General features: G+C 44.7%; 1 protein-coding gene across 1 annotated transcript in view; it reads right to left on the bottom strand.

The window, feature by feature from the left end:
* RIGI (RNA sensor RIG-I) overlaps nt 1–26,680 on the bottom strand; it is a 145,780-nt gene that overhangs the window by 82,861 nt on the left and 36,239 nt on the right. Inside the window, exons 2-4 of the mRNA XM_073552463.1 lie at nt 26,174–26,307; nt 11,233–11,367; nt 3,479–3,660 (exon numbers count right to left, since the gene is read on the bottom strand). Of these exons, the coding sequence (XP_073408564.1) occupies nt 3,479–3,660; nt 11,233–11,367; nt 26,174–26,279 (423 nt within the window). The 5' untranslated portion in view covers nt 26,280–26,307. The remainder of the gene's footprint in view (nt 1–3,478; nt 3,661–11,232; nt 11,368–26,173; nt 26,308–26,680) is intronic.

Raw genomic sequence — 26,680 nt, 5'->3', positions numbered from 1 at the left:
TCCCCCGAACATTATGTCCTGAACTTACCTATCAGGATGACGGTCCGACACTCCCAACTTTCACTAGTGTGTCTACTTCGCCTAGGGGAAAACAATGACGTCCCCATGTTTCCTCGTTTGAGGAGAAGGAGAAAGAGTCCGATATATCGGAGTCAAATTCTCCATATGTAGAGGAATTTGATTGGGAACCTACTAAGATGTCCTTCTTTTTTACTTTATCCCCCTGTTTTAGAGATGTAAGGGCACTCTGAACCTCTGATTTAATTACAGCTCTAAAATCAGAGGCGAAATCTGGGGTTTCCTCGCAGAGTACTTCTTGTATACAAAATTCACAGAGCTTCTTATCCCATGATTCTGGTAAGAAAAAAGAAACCATAAAAGCGCGCCCATAGGGCTTTACCAGATATAATAAGTAAAAATTGAATTGTTCAGGGTACTCACCCTCAGAGGTTGTGTAATGCCACAACTACTAAATACGCTCAATCCCATATAATGAAGCTGCAGCAGGAGGGTGTAGACAGACAGCGTGCATCCGACCTGAGGAAGAGGTCATGGAATGGACCTCGAAACGCGTTGTCTTTGTATGTACTATGAAATAAAAGCATTGATATTGGAACCTACTCCTAGAATCTACTGGATTTCCTCCATTTGAGGGTTGAGCAGCGCGGGAACCAGGTGTTTTTTTTTTGTTTTTTTTTTCCCTTTTTGGATCTCCTCTATGATTCTGGTAAGGCTCTGTTACAAGTGGGGCATTCCCTGTTCTTCCTTTTCCCCTTCTTCTTTCCCCAATAAGGAAAAAGAAGCCTATTACAATGGTGAACATTCTCGAAGATGGATGCAGTCACAGGTATCGGTTCGGGAGGTGGAATCGGATACTGTATAGCATGATCCAGGGATGGTGACTTGATCCTTGCAGCTGATCTGCATGTAGTGACTACTGGACTGGGTCTCTCACCTGTCCCGGTCCTTCTGTCGGTGGTGATGCTGCTGGTCGCTATCCTCCATTTTTCACAGGACGCTTCCAGCCAGGAGCATTTTCTAATGCCCACTTTTAAATTTCCTAGTGTGTGACGTCACTTCCTCCCATCCTGCACCGTGTTTACCCAGGGAGAGCGCACCGTGCATGCGCCGACTCAGTGACCCAGAAGGCGCCTTCTACTTCCGGGGCAGCGGCCATCGTGGTCCACCGCTGTATACTTCGGCGGCGCCACCGCGTGTACATCCCCCGGGTCCCTGGCAGCCCCAGCCTCCTATCCGGAGCGGCAGCTCCGTCCTCCCCAGGCTCACAAGGCAGACACATCAGTCCCAGCGGTGGCGGCTTCGGGAACTGCACCCGCCGTGACAGGGGCCTCCCCGCTGCCAGAATCCGGACAGGTCGGCCCTGGATCTTCATCTGTCAGGTACCGCAACCTGTAGGTCACCCGTCAGGGACAGGAAACCAACTGGGGGCAGACGAGAGGTAACGCCCTTTTATCTGTAGGTTTCCTGTCCCTGAAGGGCGGATCCCCTCTCTCCGTGGTTCTGTCATGGGGAATAGAGAAAGAACACTTTCTAGCCACTGTCAAGTGTATAGGGGCCGGGCCTCGGCATAAATTTCACATTTAAGACTTGTCCCACAAAAATAAATGTTATTTTATTAAGCTAGAGTGGTAAAACAGTAAGAAAACTGCATATTTAGTATTACCCACAGAGTTAGGTTAACATACAGGTGTTTTTCACAAAATTAGAATATCATCAAAAAGTTAATTTCAGTTCTTCAATACAAAAAGCGAAACTCATTATATAGAGTCACTACAAAAAGTGTGTTCTATTACAAGTGTTTATTTCTGTTAATATTGATGCCACGATGCGACTGTTCAGGCTTAGAACCACTGGTGACTGAACTGCTGCAAGCGCAGCCTAAGTGACTAGTGGTGACATCACTGAGGCTGCGTTCCCAGCCGGGCTGAACTGCGGTGAACTCTGAGATCCCCGCTAGCAGTGAGAAAAATTCTCACGGTACTAGTGGGGATGTCACCAAGGTCACGGCCGTTCAGCCTGGCTGGGAACACAGCCTCACTGACCGGAGGTAACCTCAGTGACCAGAGGTAAACTATATACCTCCGATCACAGCTGAGCTCTCTCGCGGTTTATTTTTAACAGCGTGGGAAACGTGGCCCTCTAACCGTCGGGGAGGATTTCACCGACGATCAGAAGCAGTGTTTGCCGCACTGTTATGCACATGACAGCGTGGTAAACACTGGATGTTAGGTCCCCATTCAAGTGAATGGAGTCCGTGTACTGTTCTGGTACCCGAACTTTTTGTAACTGTTCGGCCAAACCTACAGGACCCGAACATCCAGGAGTCCACCCATCTCTAATGAGAACCCAATAGTCATTATCTCAGTAAATTAGAATAATTTATAACACCAACTTCAAAAATTATTTTAAAATTCGAAATGTTGGCCTACTGAAGTGTATGTTCGGTAAATGCACTCAATACGTGGTCGGGGCTCCTTATGCATCAATTACTGCATCAATGAGGCGCGGCATGGAGGCGATCAGCCTCTGGCACTGCTGAGGTGTTATGGAAGCCCAGGTTGCTTTGACAGCAGCCTTCAGCTCGTCTGCATTGCTGGGCCTAGTGTCTCATCTTCATCTTGACAATACCCCATAGATTCTCTATAGATTGCTCTAAAATTTCCTGGTAGACGGCTGCACTGACTTTGGTCTTGATAAATCACAGTGGACCTACATCAGATGACATGGCTCCCCAAAAACATCACTGATTGTGGAAACTTCACACTAGACCTCAAGCAGCTTAGAGTGTGTGCCTCTCCACTCTTCAGACTCTGGGACCTTGATTTCCAAATGAAATGCAAAATTTACTTTCCTTGTGGAGTGTGTCAGTGACTGCCTTCTGGACATCTGTCAAGTCAGCAGTCTTTTCCATGATTGTGGAGCCTTCTGAAACAGACTAAGGGACCTTTTTAAATGCTTAGGAAGCCATTGCAGGTGTTTTTTGTTAATTATTCTAAGTTACGGAGATAATGACTTTTGGGTTTTCTTTGGCTGTAAGCCACAATCATCAACTTTAACAGAAATAAACACTTGAAATAGATCACTATTTGTTATGACTATATAATATTTGAGTTTCACTTTTTGTATTGAAGAACTGAAATAAATTAACTTTTTGATGATATTCTAATGTTGTGAGAAGCAGCTGTATATGCTTTTTCTTGTATATGTATGCCATACACAATGAAAAACAATGCCATATAGAATTACTGATTTTTTTTTATCTTATTTTCGTGAAAAAAAAGAGTTAATAAAAGTTAACTAATAAGTTGTGCTGGAGAAAAAGATTAATGGTGGGTTGGTATTTTTCAGAGTGAATGCAAACAGTAGGCAGAGAAGAAGCAGCTAAAAATCCTAATCATGTTTGCAAGTCATAACAACAATCACATCTGTTAGAAAGTCGTACAAATTTTCACATTACCTGTTTGATCTCTTCAATCTCTCGTAGTAAGAGGCAGTCACCAAGGTCTTTTATAATCTCACCAGTCCGGATGTTACTTTTAACAATAGTGTTGATGCGGGTGAGAAGGTTCCTGGGCTCTTCTAGGCTTCTAATACTGGTAAAGTCTGAGTTTTGCAGGGCATCTGCTAGACCTATATATCCTTAAATATACAAGACATTTGTTTGGTAAGACAGTTGAAATCAAGTTGGAGTCTGGTTCTATAATATAATGATAGAACGTGATCTGACATTTATGCTAGCCAGGCTGTGCAGGCCCAATAAACCATGATCCTCATTATCTGAGTACCGTATATACTTGCGTATAAGCTGAGATTTTCAGCCCATTTTTTTGGGCTGAAAGTCCCCCTCTCTGCTTATATGCAAGTCATATATCGAGGGTCGGCGGGGGGAGCGGGGCTGTCAGATCATACTTACCACCTCCTGGCGTGGACTCTGCAGCCCCCCTGCTTCTCCCACGGTCTCAGGCGCCTTCCTTCAGCGGTCATGTGGTACCGCTCATTAGAGTAATTAATATTTCTGTACTTGTCCTCAATATTCCGCGCGCGGTGTACTATGTCCCTGAAGTATTTCGCTGTGTTCCGGAACATAGCTCACTGGCGCATGCGCACTAATGCTTTTCGGCTTTGCCCGCAGTTGGGCAAAGCATACTGTGCGTGCGCAAGTCCAGATTGCAATGCGAACGTGCGGAATATGGAAGACAAGTATGGAAATTCCCAGAAATATTGCGGACAGCGGCCAAGGAGGGGTGGAGGAAAGGAGAACAAAGACAACCCATCGGACCAGACACAAGTCATTTACATAGCCTGCCAAAATGAAGTGACAGATTCCCTTTAAAGATCGCATTCGAAAACAGTGGAATGAATGGATGGTTAGTGGCGAAAAGTCATTTACAAAAGGAGGAAAGATGCGTGCTCCACAGTTGGATGTTTTGTGCAAGTTTGTCATAAAAGCCTGGAGTGATATTGATGCAGAAACAGTAACCAAGTCTTTCAAGAAGTGTAGTATATCAAATTCATTAGATGGTATGGAGGACGACTACTTGTGGCAAGATGAAGAGGCCCACAACATCTGATATGGAATTTGTTCCATACAATGACTGCCTTACAGAAGTATCACAAGATGTCATTGATGTACTTATGATATCAGATGACGAACAGGAGGATTTTGAAGGCTTTTAGGCTGCTTTTACTCTTGCCATGTTTTTGTGGCCCCAACAGATTTCTATGGGGCTGCAAAAACGGCCCGCAAAAATAAATCGGAGCGCCGTATATATGGCTGTAAAAAAAGTATCGAGCTTGCTCGATATTTTTCACCGCTCACGGACACGGCCTCCATTTAAAACAATGGTACAGCAAAAACAACGGTAGCTTGTTTTTGCGGTCCACCGTATTTGCAGATTGCCGTTTTTTTCCCTGCAATTTGTTGCAACAGAGAAAAACGGCGATCCGAGAAGGTTTTTTGCGGCCCGTTTTTACAGGAGATTGCAAAAATCACGGAAATACAGCCTGTAAAAAAGGGCCGCAAAAAACCCGGGATGTGTAAAAGTAGCCTTAAAGGGAAACTGTCACGCCAGCAAAACCTGTAAAAATACCAGAGCTTGCAGTTATGATGGGCGATGCTAACAGGGACTTGCCCCACTTGCTATCTATTGTTTGTTATCTTCCTCCTATCATTTCCAGTTTGGTTGACAGCTTAGGGTACTGTCACACTTAGCGATGCACCAGCGATCCCGACAACGATATGGATCGCTGGTGCATCGCTAAGTGGTCGCTAGTGAGCTGCCACACAGGCAGATCTCACCAGGGACATAGCAGCGGTCGGGGGTCGCTACTTACCTGTCAGACGCGGCGATCCTGACGTCCTCCCGCCCGCGTCCACACGTCGCTCGTCGGCGCCACAGGAAGCTGATGACGAGAAACGGCCCAGGCTGTTCTCGCGCGATCAGCGATAACCAGCGGGGGAGCGGGTCGGAGGTAAGTATCAGACATAGCAATATCGCTAGCAATATCGCTGCTACGTCACGAAAACCAGTGACGTTATAGCGATATCGCTTAGTGTGACAGGCCCTTTAGAAAACAAATAGCATGGCAGCTCTCATGGGTTTATTGTCTTATCCTTCCTTTCAGCTATAGAGTGAATTAGGAAAAGTTTAATCCACTTGCACTGTTTTATTACCGTATACATGTTTTATGATAATCAGCCTTATGTTTATGTGACAATTTTTCTGCTGCTAAGTACCTGCATGTTTGAACTAAAATTACCATATTGAAATCAAATCTGATGTGTTTTTTTACATTTTTTCCGTATGTGCGTTGGAAGAGTATATCCCAAACTCTATATTTTAATTGGAAAAGTTGGGGGTTGTCTTATACGCTCAGTCGTCTTATACACTGGAAAATACGGTATTTGTTCCAAAGGGTGTGCAACCAAATATTAAGTTGAGGGTGCCAACAATTTTGTCTGGCCTATTTTGGGGTTTAGTGTGATATGTTCAATTTGACTTCCCTCCCCCCTTAGTTTTTTTTTGTGTTGTTCCAATATACAGAAAACAAACGTGTATAACAAAACACGTGTTAATTGAAATAATTTTCTGGGCGAAATACTTCATTTTCTGGAACAATTTGAAGGGTGCCAACACTTTCAGCCAAAACTGTATGTACACTGCAGATATAGACACATTACGACGAACTCTTCACAATCTTCATATGTCAGGAGTAATTTGGGGAACATGTAATACCTCTATCACCACTGTGGATGTGATGTGTAGTGATCGGTGCTGCACTGCCAGAGATAACAGGATGAGAGTTGCTCATCTGTCCCAATGCTGGAATGAACACAGAGGTCAACAGCCCTGGTAAGGGGCTATTCCGTTCACTGTTATCCACCCCCGCGCAGTGTCCACAGCCGATTGAATAACTACAGACAACAGGTCTCGGGGATAACAGCTGCTTTACTTCAGCAGAACGGGGAGAAATAACATGGAGTTATGGTAACAGTTCACTTGGGGAATCCACGGCCAATACAGTTCAGGATTGGATTCTGACACAGAATTGAGGTTCTGGAGCTTTAAGAACCTGTATTAGTTAGGAGCAGTACTTGCAGGTAATTATAAGAAGTTCAAAGTCTCTTGGTGGCATAAAGGCAGAAGAGGGAATGTATGGCAATATTTACAGACCTGAAATCCCGTATTCATTTTCTCAGCTGGTCACAGTACGTGCAGAAATATACTTGAAGTAAATATTGGATCATTTGCGGTGAGGCAGGGGACCCTCAATTTCCTCAACACGCAGAGCAATAGGTTCTTCTGTACACATTTAGTGTGACCTAATGCTGTAGAAACACGCCTTAAACCGGACAGCGGGGATCCAGGGTAAAGAGGGTTAAAAGTCTTCAGCCATCTTGGCTGTAGAAGTCAGGGGAAGATCCAAGGCATTTAGCCTGGCTGTAAGTCTTGAGATGAAGAGAAAGATGAACCTCCAGGCTTGGAGCCTGGAGGGGGGGTCAGGAGACCCCTCACATGAGGTCTGCTCTGGGTCACATCTTGAACCAGACTCCTCAGGGAACCTTCCAGAACCCTGTCTTGTCTCCAGAGACTGGAGGTAGCTCCTCCCACTGAGCCTTGGTGACAGGGTCACCGACCAATAGGATAACTCTCAATTCTTGTGTCAGACTTCACATTGTGAGATTAATATATAAATCATGAATATATAAGATTAGTGAGTAATGGATTCAGCTAAACCATATAACAGTAGAAGGATAACTTAGGGGTGAGTTGTAGTGTACAGAAGCTACTCACGGTCCAGGGTTACTTAAAGGGACATACCAAGTCTGGACCAGGGGGTCAATACACTGAGTCAAGGAGTGTGTGGGCAGAGGGCAGCGCAGGGGCAGGTACTATCAGCCACTGAGTGTGTGGGCAGAGGGCAGCGCAGGGGCAGGTACTATCAGCCACTGAGTGTGTGGGCAGAGGGCAGCGCAGGGGCAGGTACTATCAGCCACTGAGTGTGTGGGCAGAGGGCAGCGCAGGGGCAGGTACTATCAGCCACTGAGTGTGTGGGCAGAGGGCAGTGCAGGGGCAGGTAATATTAGCCACTGAGTGTGTGGGCAGAGGGCAGTGCAGGGGCAGGTAATATTAGCCACTGAGTGTGTGGGCAGAGGGCAGTACAGGGGCAGGTGCTATCAGCCACTGAGTGTGTGGGCAGAGGGCAGTACAGGGGCAGGTAATATTAGCCACTGAGTGTGTGGGCAGAGGGCAGTGCAGGGGCAGGTAATATTAGCCACTGAGTGTGTGGGCAGAGGGCAGTGCAGGGGCAGGTACTATCAGCCACTGAGTGTGTGGGCAGAGGGCAGTACAGGGGCAGGTAATATTAGCCACTGAGTGTGTGGGCAGAGGGCAGTGCAGGGGCAGGTAATATTAGCCACTGAGTGTGTGGGCAGAGGGCAGTGCAGGGGCAGGTACTATCAGCCACTGAGTGTGTGGGCAGAGGGCAGTACAGGGGCAGGTAATATTAGCCACTGAGTGTGTGGGCAGAGGGCAGTGCAGGGGCAGGTAATATTAGCCACTGAGTGTGTGGGCAGAGGGTAGCGCAGGGGCAGGTACTATCAGCCACTGAGTGTGTGGGCAGAGGGCAGCGCAGGGGCAGGTACTATCAGCCACTGAGTGTGTGGGCAGGGGGCAGTGCAGGGGCAGGTAATATTAGCCACTGAGTGTGTGGGCAGAGGGCAGTGCAGGGGCAGGTAATATTAGCCACTGAGTGTGTGGGCAGAGGGTAGCGCAGGGGCAGGTACTATCAGCCACTGAGTGTGTGGGCAGAGGGCAGCGCAGGGGCAGGTACTATCAGCCACTGAGTGTGTGGGCAGGGGGCAGTGCAGGGGCAGGTAATATTAGCCACTGAGTGTGTGGGCAGAGGGCAGTGCAGGGGCTATCAGCCACTGAGTGTGTGGGCAGAGGGCAGTGCAGGGGCAGGTAATATTAGCCACTGAGTGTGTGGGCAGAGGACAGTGCAGGGGCAGGTAATATTAGCCACTGAGTGTGTTGGCAGAGGGCAGTGCAGGGCACTGAGAACGGAGGTGGTCTAACTGCGACTGAGCTTGGGAAGAAAAAAAAAAAAGCCCAGGAGGCTGCCTCGTGTGGAGAGCCATGTGTTAACTGGGTGCAAGAGGAACGAAAGGGAGAGACAAATAAAAAAAAAAAAAAAAAAAAAAAAAAAATATGTGTAGGGGTGTTGTATAATACAATACAGCACAGATTAGTTTAAAAATACAACTGATATGTATATGAACAATTTTGGACCTTTTATTTAAAGGGAAGCTATAATCAGAAAGTGATTTTTTTTTTTTTTAGTTTTTTTGTGTTACATGTTTTTAAAAAAAATGCTGAACGTTTCCCCCCCCCCAAAATCTTAATAAAATTTTTTTTGAAATCTTTCAATATATTGCCCAATGGGCCTTTCTTTAACACTCATATTTGCTGTCATTTCCAACAAGGCTCCTAATCATCAAAAGGCAGGATTAGTGATGGATAACACCTCTAGGCAGCTGATAACACAGGATCCACCAACCACAAAAGGTCATGTCACAGCCGATTCTGCTCCCCCTTCCTTCACAATAACCTCAGGCTCACCGAATATTTCAATTTAAAAATAGGGTTGAAGCGGGGCAATTGTGGCTATATGCATGTATTATTTTCTGTAACAGGAAGTTAGAGTCTGAAAAAGCCACAGTGGGTAAAAATTCTGACGTGTATATGTAAAAGATATGCAAAAATATTAAGAGAATCTGTCAGCAGGATTTCACATCCCAAACTATTTATATGTGCATATAGCCCTTTCAAAGACATGTCCAGCAACACCTTTACTTAGCCAGTTCATTGTCCACTGCTGAGAAAACAGTTTGAATTCATATGAAAATTAGGCTGCAAAGCCATCTGTACATCTGAATCCTCTGTCACTCCAGCTCTATTCCTCAACCAGGGCTGCCTCCTCCTACTTGCCCAATGGCGCCTTTGTATAAAGCTATGCAGCATAGAGGCTGCCAGTCAATCAAATGGAGGTGGCGGCAGTGGGCAAGAAATCGTTCTGGGGTGACAAAGGCTTCAGATCTACTGCCTCATTTGCATATCAATGTGAACCCTGATTTCACAGTAATTAAGGAACAGACTGTGTAAGTGTATTGTTGGAATTGGCTTTGAAGGAGCTACATGCACATATCAATAGAATTACTCAAAAATGTTAGTCCTAGAAATAAGGAAAATGGCACTTCAAAAGCCTAATAAACCACAAGAAGTCATACCACAATTAAGTGGCAGACAACATGAAGAGAACCATATATTTATAATTAAAAGATAAACTTTTATTAATAAACTTTACAAATATATAGGTATAGAACAATATTTACTAGAAATACACGGCAGGGGGCACCAAACTATAACAATTTCCAGGAAAAGGAATTCTTTATAGATAATGAATCTTATATATTTAGTAGCCAGAAAAAGGTCCATGTAAATTTTGTAAACAAATGGCAGTACATGTAAATCTGATCACAAGATAAACCAACTATACCTACAAATCTACTGGCAATCTATACCATAACATTTCCACAGGGAATCAAAAAAAGAATAGAAATATCAATAGATGTTTGATTTTTTTTTTTTTTTTTTTTTTTTTGGGGGGGGGGGGGGTGAAATGTTGCTGACAGATTCCCTTTAAGCATCAAAACCACCATTCATAGGTTAAATAAAGTCATGTGAGCACTGACAACGTGGGGAGGCTAGTTTCTAATTAATCATAGGTTAGTGTAAATATGTTAAACACAAAAACCTGATTAAAACAATAGGTCATTTTCTGATAGTAGGTTCACTTTAACAAAGAAAATGGATATACTCTTGGAGGTATTTTATAGTCCATACCCAATAAAAAACGCAAGTGAGCGTTTGAAACGCGTCTTGCTCCTCCACCTGGTCTACGCAACCATTGTTATTTCTGCAAGGTTTAATGGATTTAAAATAAAGAAAGAATTATTTTACCAGACGCTGGAACAACAACTTTTTTTTTGCCTTGAGCACATTATCTGGTGTGGATCCACCTGGTTCCGAACAAACTGGACTTCAAGTACTAGGTGAGCTGGCTTTCTTTTCACTGTATGAGCCACGTTACACATAGTGAGATCGTTAGCGAGATCGCTGAAAAGTCACCGATTTTGTGACGTAACAGCGACCACGTTAGCGATCTCACTACATGTGACACATAGCGGCGACTGACCCCCCGCTGGATATCGCTGATCGTGCTCGAATGTCCCAGGCCATTTTTTTGATCGCTGGCGTCCCGCTGGCCAGCATGCATCGCTGTGTTTGACGCCAACGAGCGACCTCATTGGCAACACAGAACTCAGGGACGCAGGCGGGAGTCGTCAGAATAGCTGCTGTGTGACAAGGTACCAATGACCGTCAAGGTCGTTATACGGATCACCGTATCGTTGCTGCGTCGTTGAGTAGATCTGCCTGTTTGACAGCTTACTAGCGACCATGTAGCGATGTACCAGCGATCCTTACCAGGTCGTATCGTTGACAGGATCACTGGTGCGTCGCTTAGTGTAACGGCACCCTATGAGAAAACTGATCTAAGCTTAAAGTGAATTGTTTATATTTTGTTTTATTTAGCTTTTTAACAGAGATTATAAGAATTAATGACGGGATAGCTAAAGTAAAAACATACCAGTTGCGGCCAACACATCAATAAACCCTTGGTACCATCCATCACTTTCTAGTTCGAGTAATTTGTCCATGAACAGGTTGGCAGCAGCAGTAGGTCCCCTTTGATCTTCAGCTTGTTTTATCTGCTCTTGAATACCTTATAAAAGAAATAACAAACGCCGTATAGGTCATTTTGTATGGGGTTTGAGTACAAGTATAATCAATGACATATACCCCAGTGTAATTGGAGTGTTTTTACCAGAAAAATCCCTGACATCTGAAAGAGGCCTAATTCAAAAACCACATGTAAGTGAGGTCTTCAGTGATATCTCAGCTGCCCAGCAGTCACTATATGTAGCCTTACCCACAAGTGTTTCAAACTATTATCAGAGATCTCAAAAACAGTAGTATACTGAAAAGCTATGTAACTATTTCATTTACAATTAAATAATAATATTAAGCACTTGGGTTTCATTCCATTGATTGGGAACCCCCCTAAACTCTTGCACAATACACAGTGCTGGATATGTAGAGTATACAAACTCTAAAATCACAACACTTGGAAGAGAACAGTTGAGTTATTTCACAATGTGATTACTTGCCTGTTTTTCAGGTCTAGCTAAACTAAAAATATATAAGGTCAACTGTTGATCAGCTCGAAGGATCATACAGAGACAAACCGTCCTTGAGACTCTCTGGGATATCGGTCTATCCATGACCACCCTTAAGCTGGGTTCACATGCGCGTATGCAAAGCCAGCAGATATACATCCAGAAGAAGGAAAAAAAAAAAGTAAGATTTTACATCCATATTTATTTTTTACGTCCATATGGAATCTGAATGTCAGTTTTATCCATACATTTTTTACGTGAATAATTTCATAAATTAACCCCTTTACCCCCAAGGGTGGTTTGCACGTTAATGACCGGGCCAATTTTTATAATTCTGACCACTGTCCCCGTTATCTAATACATTTGCCTTAAATTGTCCGTTATCCACTTCCGTCTGGATGTCCTCGAATCCCATAATTCGGAAGTACGCCGACCGCCATAATTGAAATACCCAAGTGATGGGTATTCCATTATGGCACCTGGTGGTGGTACCAGGCCCTTCCGCAGTGCCACTAGCAGGACACCCACGCCGGATAACACCCCCCGCCGCAACTGAACCCGCCGCTGGAACCTGCTGCCGGACCCGCCGCTGGAACCTGCTGCCGGACCCGCCGCCGCATGACTACAGTCGCCGGATCCCACCTCTGCCTGCCCACCCACCTCCATGCAGTCACAGCCGGCAGGAAAGACCACGGCTTGCGGCCTGTGCTGGAGATGGGGTGCAGGCGCCCTCTGGTGGCGCTGCATGCCATCTCCAGCACAGGCCGCAAACCACAGTCTTTCCTGCTGGTTGTGACTGCATGGAGGTGGGTGGGCAGGCAGCGGCGGGACACACACCCCACACACACACACACTTCCCACCTGATGCGATAGCATCGGGCACACCTCTAGTGAGGTAATAAATCTGGAACGCTTCCATGGATCCCGGTCATTCTGACATTGTTTTCTCGTGACATATTGTACTTCATGTTAGTGGTAAAATTTCATTGATATAACTTGCGTTTATTTGTGGGGAAAAAAAAACAGAAATTTTGAAAATTTCGCAATTTTCCAACTTTGCATTTTCATGCCCCTAAATCACAGAGATATGGCACACAAAAAACCTAATAAGTAATATTTCCCACGTGTTTACTTTACATCCGCACAATTTTGGAACCAAAATTTTTTTTGTTTGGAAGTTTTAAGAGTTAAACGTTGACCAGCGATTTCTCATTTTTACAACACCATTTTTTTTTTTTTTTTTTTTTTTTTTTTTAGGGACCACATTACATTTGAAGTCACTTTGAGGGTCTATATGATAGAAAATACCCAAAAGTGACACCATTCTAAAAACTGCATCCCTCAAAGTGCTCAAAACCACATTCAAGAAGTTCATTAACCCATCAGGTGCTTCACAGGAATGTTTAAAAACAATTAACATTTAACTTTTTTCACAAAAAAATTACTTCAGGTCCAATTTTTTTTATCTTACCAAGGCTAACAGGAGAAATTGGACCACAAAAGTTATTGTGCAATTTGTCCTGAGTACGCCGATACCTGATAAGTGGGGGGGACCACTGTTTCGGCACATGGCAGAGCTCGGAAGGGAAGGAGGGCAGTTTGACTTTTTCAATGCAAAATTGGCTGGAATTGAGATCGGACGCCATGTCCCTGATGTGCCTAAACAGTGGAAATCCCCCCAAGTGACCCCATTTTGGAAACTAGACCCCAAGGAACTTATCTAGATATGTGGTGAGAACTTTGAACCCCCAAGGGCTTCATAGAAGTTTATAACGTAGTCGTACAATTAAAAAACCATATTTTTTCCACAAAAATGATCTTTTCACCTCCAATTGTTATTTTCCCAAGGGAAACAGGACCCCACGAGTTATTGTCCAATTTGTCCTGAGTACGCCGATGTCCCATATGTGGGAGAAAGCTACTGTATGGGCACACGTCGGGGCTCGGAAGTAGTGACGTTTTGGAATGCAGACTTTGATGGAATGGTCTGCGGGTGTCATGTCATATTTGGAGAGCCCCTGATGTGCCTAAACTGTGGAAACCCCCAACTCAGACCCCATTTTGGAAACTAGACCCCCCAAGGAACTTATCTAGATGTGTGGTGAGCACTTTGAACCCCCCAGTGCTTCACAGAAGTTTATAACGTAGAGCCATTAAAAAAATCATATTTCTTTCCACAAAAAATGATATTTTTGCCAATTTTTTATTTTCCCAAGGGTAACAGGAAAAATTGGACCCCAAAAGTTGTTGTGCAATTTGTCCTGAGTAGGCTGATACCTCATATGTGGGGGTAAACCACTGTTTTGGGCGCATGGCGGGGCTTGGAAGGGAAGGAGCACCGTTTGACTTTTTCAACGCAGAATTGGCTGGAAAAGCGATCAGATGCCATGTTGCGTTTGGAGAGCCCCTGATGTGCCTAAACTCCAACCCTAACCCCAATCTCAGCCCTAACCCTAATGGGAAAATGGAAATACTTTTTTTTTTAATTTTATTATTTCTCCTTAACTAAGGGGGTGATAAAGGGGGGTTTGATTTACTATTTATAGAGGGTTTTTATGTTTGGCAGCGGTCACACGCTAAAAAACGCTTTTTATTGTAAAAATAGTTTTTGCATCACCACATTTTGAGAGCTATAATTTTTCCATATTTTGAACCACATGAGTCATGGGAGGTTTTATTTTTTGCAGGACAAGTTGACGTTTTTATTGGTACCATTTTCAGGCACGTGACATTTTTTGATCGCTTTTTATTCCGATTTTTGGGACGCAGAATGAACAAAAAACAGCATATCATGAATTTCTCTTTTTATGGGGGGGGCCTTTATCAATTTTACCACACGCGGAACGGTGTAAAGCAGTTTTATTCTTCGGGTTAGTATGATTACAGTGATACCTCATTTATATAATTTTTTATGTTTTGGCGCTTTTATACATTAAAAACAATTTTATGTAAAAAATAATTATTTTGCATCGTTTATTCTGCGATCTATAACTTTATTTTTTCGCTGATGACGCTGTATGACGGCTCCTTTTTTGCGGGACAAGATGATGTTTTCAGCGGTACCATGGTTCTTTATATAAGTCTTTTTGATTGCGCGTTATTGCACTTTTTGTTCGGCCATATGATGATAAAGCATTGATTTTTGCTTTTTTTTTTCTAAGGGGTTCACTAAAGGGGTTAACTAGTGGGACAGTTTTATAGGGCGGGTCGTTACGGACGTGGCGATACTAAATATGTACACTTTTTTTATTTACAAAAAAAAAAGAATTTTAGGGAATTTTTTTATTTATTTAGGAATTTAAAAAAAATGCATTTTTACACTTAATTTTTTTTTAACTTTATTATATTGTCCCACACTGGGAAAATATAATAAAGTGTCAGATCGCTGATCTGACACTGCAGTGCACGGTGTCAGATCAGTGATCAGTGCCTTCCTGCAGGACCCCGCGACCATATTGGATCCGGGGGCCTGCAGGAAGGAGGCCCTTGGAACAGCGTGATCACATCACGCTGTTCCGAGGGTCTCAGGGAAGAACGCAGGGACCCCCCTGACGAAGGACGCCGGTTCTGAAACACGCGTCGGGGAGTGCCTGGCATCACCACACGGGTGCTTTCACCATACCACCAACAGGTAATATATTCCATATATATATTATATATATACACACAGTGGGGAAAAAAAGTATTTAGTCAGTCAGCAATAGTGCAAGTTCCACCACTTAAAAAGATGAGAGGCGTCTGTAATTTACATCATAGGTAGACCTCAACTATGGGAGACAAACTGAGAAAAAAAAAATCCAGAAAATCACATTGTCTGTTTTTTTTTCATTTTATTTGCATATTATGGTGGAAAATAAGTATTTGGTCAGAAACAAGCAATCAAGATTTCTGGCTCTCACAGACCTGTAACTTCTTCTTTAAGAGTCTCCTCTTTCCTCCACTCATTACCTGTAGTAATGGCACCTGTTTAAACTTGTTATCAGTATAAAAAGACACCTGTGCACACCCTCAAACAGTCTGACTCCAAACTCCACTATGGTGAAGACCAAAGAGCTGTCAAAGGACACCAGAAACAAAATTGTAGCCCTGCACCAGGCTAGGAAGACTGAATCTGCAATAGCCAACCAGCTTGGAGTGAAGAAATCAACTGTGGGAGCAATAATTAGAAAATGGAAGACATACAAGACCACTGATAATCTCCCTCGATCTGGTGCTCCACGCAAAATCCCACCCCGTGGGGTCAGAATGATCACAAGAACGGTGAGCAAAAATCCCAGAACCACGCGGGGGGACCTAGTGAATGAACTGCAGAGAGCTGGGACCAATGTAACAAGGCCTACCATAAGTAACACACTACGCCACCATGGACTCAGATCCTGCAGTGCCAGACGTGTCCCACTGCTTAAGCCTGTACATGTCCGGGCCCGTCTGAAGTTTGCTAGAGAGCATTTGGATGATCCAGAGGAGTTTTGGGAGAATGTCCTATGGTCTGATGAAACCAAACTGGAACTGTTTGGTAGAAACACAACTTGTCGTGTTTGGAGGAAAAAGAATACTGAGTTGCATCCATCAAACACCATACCTACTGTAAAGCATGGTGGTGGAAACATCATGCTTTGGGGCTGTTTCTCTGCAAAGGGGCTAGGACGACTGATCCGGGTACATGAAAGAATGAATGGGGCCATGTATCGTGAGATTTTGAGTGCAAACCTCCTTCCATCAGCAAGGGCATTGAAGATGAAACGTGGCTGGGTCTTTCAACATGACAATGATCCAAAGCACACCGCCAGGGCAACGAAGGAGTGGCTTCGTAAGAAGCATTTCAAGGTCCTGGAGTGGCCTAGCCAGTCTCCAGATCTCAACCCTATAGAAAACCTTTGGAGGGAGTTGAAAGTCCGTGTTGCCAAGCGAAAAGCCAAAAACATCACTGCTCTAGAGGAGATCTGCATGGAGGAATGGGCCAACATACCAACAACAGTGTGTGGCAACCTTGTGAAGACTTACAGAAAACGTTTGACCTCTGTCATTGCCAACAAAGGATATATCACAAAGTATTGAGATGAAATTTTGTTTCTGACCAAATACTTATTTTCCACCATAATATGCAAATAAAATGAAAAAAAAACAGACAATGTGATTTTCTGGATTTTTTTTTCTCAGTTTGTCTCCCATAGTTGAGGTCTACCTATGATGTAAATTACAGACGCCTCTCATCTTTTTAAGTGGTGGAACTTGCACTATTGCTGACTGACTAAATACTTTTTTGCCCCACTGTATATGCGCAAATTTGGTGGGCACATTGTTGATGTATTCTTGCACTTTATACAGAATATATATTTATTGTTTATTTATATATATTTTATCATACATCAAATTACATATATATATATATATATATATATATATATATATATATATATATATATATATATATATATATATATATATATATACATATACATATACATACATACATACATATACATACACACACATACACACACACATACATACACACACACATCAGATTGGTTACTTTATGAATTTTAGTGATTTGATTGTGGTATTATGATATCTTAGAACCTTTGTGCTGTCTACAATTTATATATATTTTTTATTGTTACGATTATTATGTTGTTGGTATAGTAAGGCTGAGTTCACACGTGGCGTTTTTTTCGCGTTTCCGCGGCGGTTTTAACCGCGAAAAATAAGCATCCCATGCATTCCTATGGGATTCCGCAATGCTGTGCTAATGCTGCGGTTTTCACCGCGGCATCGCTTCGCGGTAAAAAACGCAGCATGCTCATTAATTTGCAGAATCGCGGCGATCCCGCACCCATAGGAATGCATTGTTCCGCTTACTTCCCGCATGTGGCTGTGCCCACCATGCGGAAAGTAAGCAGAACAATTGCGGATGGTACCCACGGTCCGGAGGAGAGGAGACTGTCCTCCAGGCTGTGGGTACCATATCCCTGTAAAAAATAGAATTTAAAATAAAAAAATATTGTTATTCGTACCTTCCGGTGTCCCGCGCAGCCTTCACGCTTCTCTCCATGCTTCCGTTCCCAGTAATCCTTTGCGAAAATGCCCGCGATGGCGTCCGTTCTCACGGGATCGCGAAGTCTCGCGGTCATTCGCGCGACGTCATCGCGAATTACCGCGAGACATCGCGATCCGCGAGAACGGACGTCATCGCGGGCATTTTCGCAAAGGATTACTGGGAACGGATGCACGGGACGTCGGAAGGTAAGAATAACACCATTTTTTATATTCTTTTACTACTGATGCTGCATTGGCGGCCTCAGTAGTAAAAAGTTGGTCACACTCGTCAAACACTATGTTTGAGTGTGACCAACCTGTCAATCAGTTCTCCAAGCGATGCTACAGATCGCTTGGAAAACGCTAGCATTTTGCAAGCTACATACGCTTGCAAAATGCTAGTTTTTCCACGGGAAAATCGCGGGAATTTAAAATGCGATTTTCCAGCGGAATGGAATTCCGGAATTCTCGCGGTAATTTCCGCGAGAGTTCCGGTATTTGTGCACTTAGCCTAATTATTTATTCATGTATATATTATATCATTTGATTATACTTTATGATTTATATGATTTATTTGGTAGTCCCTATTTATATTCATAATCAATTTTAATGAGTTGGTGTGCTGCCCAATTTTAATCATTCTTTTGCCAATTGATTTCAATAAAGGCTTTTTATAATATTGAGCCATCCCTGTTTTTTGTTTTATTTTTACAATATTATTCTATTGTTTTAATTTGGGTCCAGCACTGTGGTTATATATAGTATAATTAACTGAATGGTCTGCCATTCAACTATGGAGACACATTTATGATACCTGAACATTTAATATCATAGTATTTATTATTTTTTGGTGTACAATTTCTTTATATTATTTTTATATAACTTTTGTACATCTTAGTGTATTTTATCAGGTGTGTCTTACTGTTACTGATCATGATTGATCGCAGTGTGCCAGGGGTTAATGTGCCGAGGCAGTCTGTGACACACAGTGCCGGGTGTCAGCTGTGATAATCAGCTGACACCCAGCCGCGATCAGCGGCGCCCCCCCCGTGAGTGCCGCTGATCGCGATGACGTACTATCCCATCCGCGGTCCTACAGGCCCGGGTCACATGGACGGGATAGTATGTCACATGTCAGAAAGGGGTTAATAATCAAACAAAAGTTTCATAAATTTATAATTCTCACATAGCCAAGAAAAAACATAAGACATATAAATAGTTACCTGTATGTGATTCGATTTTTACACACTGTGGTGTGACTGGTGGTCGCGTGGTTAATGGGAGGTACTGAATATGTCACAGGGATGGATGCTCCCTTCGATATACCCGGAGTATTTTGTCTCTAGCATACAAGAGCACTAAATATGTTGTTTAGTGCACTTGTGTTCGGGTTGCGGGTAGCTATGAGAGATGGGAGGGTCTGGCTACCCACATACCTCACCTCTGGGTAAGGGTGCCGACTGTACCCCTGTTTTCCTTCAGTTCCTGCAGTGAGAACATGACCATGTGACCAACCCATGTGATCCATACCTCACCTGTGGGTGTGATTACAGCCTACATCAGTGATGGCGAACCTTTCTGAGACCGAGTGCCCAAACTGCAACCTAAAACCCAATTATTTATGACGAAGTGCCAACACATGCCAAATGCCCCATCATGATCCCCTTCTTGTAGAAATATGCCCCATCATGATCCCCTTCATGCAGAAATATGCCCCATCATGATCCCCTTCATGCAGAAATATGCCCCATCATGATCCCCTTCATGTAGAAATTGCCCATTCCACCACCTCCATCATTTCCTCATCCCCATCACTGCCCTCTCCCCATCAGCCCCATCATTGGCCCTCTCTCCATCACTCCCATCGTTGGCCCTCTCCCCATCATTGACACACACACCCACACAGCACAGCGGCCACACTCACCACAGCGGCCACACTCACCTCTCCGCGCGCCGGCACCTTCCTTCCTCTCACACATCGAGAGGCGTGGCCGCGGCTGGATGACATTATTCAGCTCCGCGGCCGTGCCGCTCATTGTGTGAGAGGCAGGAAGCTGCTGCTCCAGAACAGTGAGGTGAGGCCGCATGCCAGCTGAGAGGGCTCTGCGTGCCCTCTCTGGCACGCGTGCCATAGGTTCGCCATCACTGGCCTACATAATGGAGGCTGTGGTTTAGCACATAGTCTGTGACTTGGGAGGTAGAAGGCCTCCTGTGTGTATGGCTCAAGACGGAGCCTCCAGGCTGGACATTGCCATAGCCTGTGTGCTCACAGGGCCTGAGGGTACAGAGCCCAGCTAAGGACTGTTTTGTGTTGCTTTTGCCTGCTGTGAAGGCCGGTTACCTTGTGTTGTTGCTTTGGGGTTTATGGAGCAAATAAACCCACACGGACTCTTTTAAAGAAGCATGCCTCTGGTTTTTCCTCCTGCTGCACCCAAGTGAGCACAAATCCTTACAATTGGTGCTAGTCTGCGGGCAACAGTCCAAGAAGCACCAGTCTGAGCCAGGGGAGCATACGGTCTGACATCCGTGGGTCATACTGACCGGGGTCAGTGAGAAGTTGTTATACGCTGCATCTGAGGATAAGAGGTATCCGGGAACCTGTGTGGCCGACACAAACAGGTAACGGACATGAGTCCGTGTTGTGCTGACCGGGGTCAGTGAGAGACTTTTTTTTTTTTTTTTTTTTATAAAGCACATGTGAGGTGTTTGCTGTGGCTCGGCGGGGCCACGAAGCTTGCTGTGGATCGGTGGGTCCATGAAGTCTGCAGTGCGGAGCTGTGCAGGGACTTGCGCGAGCTGCAGTTGCAAGTTGCAGCAAGAGGTTCTGCAACAACAGGAGCCGCAGTGGCAGCAGCAGTGGCTTCTGAGCAGCAGCCGGAGGTTTGTGGCTACAGCAGGAGCTGTGGCAGTGCCAGTACGAGCTGGTGAGGTGCCATAAGGACATCAGAGGTCCAGAGCGTGCGAACTCTTAAAGGGCCAGTACGAGCCCCAGAGACACATAAGGGTCTGTGCGAACTGGGGCCTGGGAGAGCCGTGGGGGAGTCCACAGTGTGTACCCCAGAGAGAGGTGGTGTCCCTAAAAGGGGTGGAGTCCCAAGAGGGGGCAGTGACCCAAAACAGGGATGGTTGCCCAAAAGGGGGTGGTGACTCAAATTAAGGTGGTGGCAAAAAAAAGTGGCAGCGAGGAATGCGCTGATGGACTGTTGCCGGGTTCAGGGTTCGAACAGTGCATGTCCAGGATGTTGTACTGACTTTCCATCTGACAAGGTGTCACAGAGCTGTTCTGTAGAAGTCAATGGAGAGTGCATGACTGGACTTCTAGACTCAGGGAGCCTGGTGACCCTGGTGAGTGCCAAACTCCCTGTCTGGTTCCCGGAAGGAAGTCCACTGCATTCATGGGGGTCGCTAGGGATTATACGGTGTCCAGGGTAATCATTGAGACGCCCACTACAGTATTATTTCCAGCCATGATGTCCCTGTAATCCCAGACTTGCCATACCCTGTAGTAATAGGCCAGGACTTTGAACGGTTTTGGGATTTGTGGGAGGGAAGGGGAATGTCTGATTGCTCAAGGCGAAGCCGGAATGACCCTAAGGGAGCCCCACAACAGCAGACAGCTGTAGTGATTCCTGGTGGTGTGATGTATAAAAAGGAGGTAGCACCATGTAAGGTCGATGGTCCCGAGTGCCGAGAGACCGGAAGAAAGCGTGGGTCTGACCAACTTGGGGACTTAGATGGGGTGACCAAACGTGGGACCGTGAGAAACAGGGTAGCTCCAGAAAAGGGGTCCGACACCTGTTTAAGTGGGGACTTGCTGTTCCAGGATTACAGGGGGAGTGGGGGTAACTCCCATTCAGACAGTGACGACAGTGAAAAGGAGTGCAGTAAGACTGACTCAGGTCTAAATGGCAAGTCTTCCTCCCGTCGCCGGAGGTGTAAAGGCTGGAAAGTGGCTAAACAAACTGCACCCTCTGAGAAGATGGATAAAGAGGTAGTCGAGGACGTGAGAAATATGACTGTCCCAGGGTGGTGGTAGGAGTCCAACAGCTAAAATCGCAGTTGGAGAACAGTTCCAAGATAAAGAGCGAGACGACAGTTTTCACCTGGTAGAAGCGCACGTACGAAACTTGGAGAGAGAGCGCGAAGAGATCTGTCAACAGCTGGCGAAGGAGTGTTTGAAGATGGCAAGTATGGAAGTCGCCAACTCCGCGCAATTGGAGCGGGTGCGCCATCTGGAGTCCGAGCTTTAGGCAGTCAAGGCCCGGTTTGAAGAGAAGGAAGCACAGGAGTTCCAGGACCTCGCTAAAAAGTTGTCTTGTGAGAAGTAAAAGGTGACAGATTTACAGGCCGAACTAAAGACAATTAAAGAGCATATCGAACAAGAAAAGGCCCTGAGACAAATGGCTGAGCACAGAATGGATGAGCTGGAGAACAAAGTCTCTGAGCTCAGAGTTCACCTGTCAACATGGCAAAGTGTGAATAAGGCCCTAAGGGAAGATGTGGAGGTGCTCAGAGAAGCAGTAAGAGGTCTTCTGCAAGAGAAGTTTATGGTAGGAGACTTACAGCAGCCATGCCCGAATGATAAAGCGGAGCTGCAAATGCCCATCTTAGCGAGGGGTCTTGAAGAGTGTAAAACTGAGGAAGAGTGTGCGCTAAGAGTGGAACAAGACAATCACCCGGGCGGGGCAGAAGTCTTGTTGGAAAGGTTCGTGGCAAAGCAGGAGCCGAAAGTTCACGGAAAAAATGAGACTTCGCTCTTCAAGTGCGTGATAGAGGTTCCTGAAGACATGCGAGAAGCGTGTGCCAGTAAGGATGTGCATGAGACCTTTAAAAAGGCCCCCGATGAAGCCACCTTGTGTGGCGACACGCGTTGGGCTCTAAATGCCCCGACTTCTTGGCACCTTCATACTTTTATTTGGCATTCCTCCTGGTCATTTTTAAAGGATGCTGTGGCAGCTTTTCCCACTAGGATCATGTTCCTTTTGTGGTAGCTAACTGCTGCTTTTTGTCAATATTTTTTGGCGTCTCTTCTTATGTACCCCCTTAATTGCTTGTGGGGCTGTTTTGGCAGGGATTTATTGTAATTCTGCCAGTCCATCCTTGCACTATTTAAAGCACTTAGTGACCACCTTTGAATTGTCATATGCCTTTTGGCTGGGATAGTCTAGCATTATATACTACATTTTTCTATCTAGGTCTTGCAACATCTAGCAAATAATTATTTCAGTACTTTACTGTCTTTAGAAAAGGTGCCAAAAAATTGTTATTTGTATTGACTATGATACTTTCCTTGGGTTTGTGGGGCTAAAACCCATGTCTTTTTTTCTGGGCATTTGGTTTTTAATTGTTTTTAATGGACTTTGTGTGTTTTCTGCTTTTGCCAAATAAAATTTGCATTTTGTACTATACATTTTACATACATTTTTTCAGGTTGATCGCCATTATAGCATGTCTTTTCTCTTTGTTGTAGCCTTTAAATAGGCGGTCTAAGTGTGTAGTCTGCACTGGGCGACTGAGACTCAGCAATTGGTCATACTGTCATCTAGAGAAGTCACAGTGAAGCGGGTGGCTGTCCTGAGGGATATGCATCTACAATGCCTCCGCACGAAACAGATGATCATGTTAAGGAATAAGGAAGCCACTCGACATCTGGAGTTTGCGAGGGAAGCTCAAAATCGGATGGGCTTTGAGGAAGACATTCATTCCGGTATCCAGAAATCTGGTGAGGAAAGTCATTGTAAGACTTGGAAAGGTGATGCATGAGCTTGTGAATAGATCCGGTGTGGTCAGAGTGAGGATTCCACCGGATGGTGAAGTCCAGGTAGCTGGTGAAGATAGCATGGTTCCTTTCGTTGTTGTTGGCTCAGTGGAAAGCATTGGGAACCTTAGCATGCTCCTGGAATATCGGGTGACGTACCTACAAAAGGTAGAGCAGCTGATACGGGGAAAAAATGAAGATTAAGGTACAGCTACAGGAGTTGGAAAGAAGATGGCGACTGCTCCCAGCCGGGACATGGAGAGACGAGGGGCATCTCTTGAGACTGACAGTACGTGGTCTGAGGCAAAGGGGGTTAGAGGTGGCGACTCCTTTGTTAACTCATGGCTGAGTAGCATAAACAGGAGACCCGGTAGTGGATGTGGAGACAAAGGGTCAGACTCAGATCAGCCAATAGGCTCGACTGGACCGTGGACTAATGACCGCAACAACCGTGGGAAGTATTGAAAGAAAGGTCGTGTGAAAAGGCACACTTGGGAAGTAGGTTGACTAAAAAGGGTCTGGTGACTGGTGACACAGACAGATAGTGACTCAAGGAATGATGCTTAAAACCGACTGAGACGGTCCTCTCGACTTGTAGGGCAAGGTGACATGGGTGCCCTGTCTCAAGGCCCTCGGTTTAGGACAAGTGTTCAACCCCCACAGGCTTGAACAGACGGGGGAATATGTGGTGTGACTGGTGGTCACGTGGTTAATGGGAGGTATATGTCACAGGGATGGATGTTCCCTGCGATACAACCTGGAGTATTTTGTCTGTAGTGCACATGAGCATTAACATGTCACTTAGTGCACCTGGGTCCAGGTTGCAAGTAGCTATAAGAGATGGGAGGGTCTGGTTACCCACATACCTCACCTCTGGGGGAGGGTACCCCTGTTTTCCTTCAGGACCTGCAGTGAGGTCATGACCATGTGACCAGCCCATGTGATCCATACCTCACCTGTGGGTGTGGTTACAGCCTAAATAATGGAGGCTGTGGTTTAGCATATAGTCTGTGGCTTGGGAGGTAGAAGGCCTCCTGTGTGTATAGCTCAAGACAGAGCCTCTGGGCTGGATATTGCCCTAGCCTGTGTGCTCACAGGGCCTGAGGGAACAAAGCCCAGCTAAGGACCGTTTGGGTTGCTTTTGTCTGCTGTGAAGGCCGGTTACCTTGTGTTGTTGCTTTGGAATTTATGGAGCCAATAAACCCACACGGACTCTTTTGTTTTTCCTCCTGCTGCACCTAAGTGAGTACAAATCCTTACAACACGTATGGACTTCTAATGGAGGAGTCTGCTGCAGAATAGGGATCAAAGCAGTGCAAGCTGCAAATTTTTACAGACCATCAGCTAATATGTAAAATCATTCATCTGGAATCACCACATTGACTCGTATTGGTAAAGGTGTTGTCCGCATGGTCAGTTTTGCATACAGACAGCACAGAACTATGCATGCAGAACTCGTTAACAGGCTGCCGTCAAGTTTCCATTGTTTTTTGTTGGGCATTATATTGTAGTCTTTGCACTGCTCTACCATGTAAGCGTAGGTTCACTTCTGTGCTGGAGGCTCCATCACAGATTGCATAATTTCTACAAGCTAAAATAGAGCGGCATACTATATGCTTCTAGCAAAAAGATGAAAATCTCACAAATCCCATTACAAGTCAATAGGTTCTGTGTCACTGATGCCCTCCACAGGAGAGGTCCGTTCCTGCCATGAATTCCACTGGAATCCCATGTGCACACATTGAGTATTTGGTGAGTTTTTTACCCCAGTATTTGTAAGCCAAAACCAGGAGTGGAACGGTCAGAGGAAAAGCATAATAGAAACACGTCACCACTTCTGTATTTATCACCCACTCCTGGTTTTGGCTTACAAACACGTAGGCAAAAAATTCACCAAATTCTGAATGTATGCATGAGGCCAAACTGAACTTCCACTTGGAACAGATAAACAAGTTCATAAGACCGAAGTGAATCCTTTTGTTATTAGTGAAATTATTCATCTCATATATCCAGCAACAAGTATGCCCAATCCTAGTCATCATGCAAGGTAAATGACTGGGTTTTGCCAAGCTCTGACAAATGAGAATATAATGCAGAGATCTATATAACAAAAGGGATGCCATCTTCTTCAAGAGGATACCCCCAAAATATTGCATAAGTCTTGTTCCTCCTTGCAGTCTCAGCATGTAGGAGTTTCTTCAGTGGATCTAAAGCAATGTCCACCAAAGGTAGCAGTACGCCCCGAAAGTGAGCTACTTTTTTGTACATACCCTTGATAGGCTGTACTCTTTGTACTTTTTTAGATAAAAAAGTATTTCTATTTCAAGAATAAATCTGCTTTGGCACACCAATTGGACTTTCTGTGCTGGTTGCGTTTTTTTCTTTTTAATAACGATCTGTGACATGCATGCATCAGCTTACTCACAAATCATTTTATTAAAAACAAAATATGATGGCAGGACAGGAGTCCTACTTTAAGAAAATGTAAAATGTTACACATATTGCATTCAAAAATCATTTTATACACAGTACAAGGCTATGAATGAAAATCTTACTGTCAGATATCCAAGTGCTCATGTCTCTAAGCACATATGTGGGTCGAAGGATATTCACTATGTACTGACTGAAGAATTTCAGACTTTCCTTCATGTTGGAGCCCATCTTTCCTTACACCGCTAGATACCTACGACTGAAAAAATATTAATTGTTATTATTATTTGTCTTCCCATTTCAATAAACATACATCTATTTATATAATTGCCTTGTAATGTTTCCATTTTCTGTTCTGTCCAGATGTCACCATATCCCAGAATTCCAAGAGGAAGAAGCTCACCGACAGACATATTGGGACACCCAAGTGATGGGTGTCCCAATATGTAAACTGCTGCTGGTACCACCAGTAGAACACCGTCACACCACACACAATCTCTATATGCCGTACACACCACACACAAACAGGCGCAGTGAATCATTCGGCTGATCCCAGATGTGCCACGTATCTACAGGCAGAGGAAGCCAGTCACATTAAAGGGGTTTTCCCACTAACGAAAGTTCATTTTAAA

Source organism: Dendrobates tinctorius, unplaced genomic scaffold (genome assembly GCF_039654945.1).
Source record: "Dendrobates tinctorius isolate UK_male_01 unplaced genomic scaffold, ASM3965494v1 ptg000191l, whole genome shotgun sequence".
NCBI lineage: Eukaryota > Metazoa > Chordata > Amphibia > Anura > Dendrobatidae > Dendrobates > Dendrobates tinctorius.
Note: the sequence above shows the minus strand (reverse complement) of the source record. Positions and strands in the feature narration are given on the sequence as shown.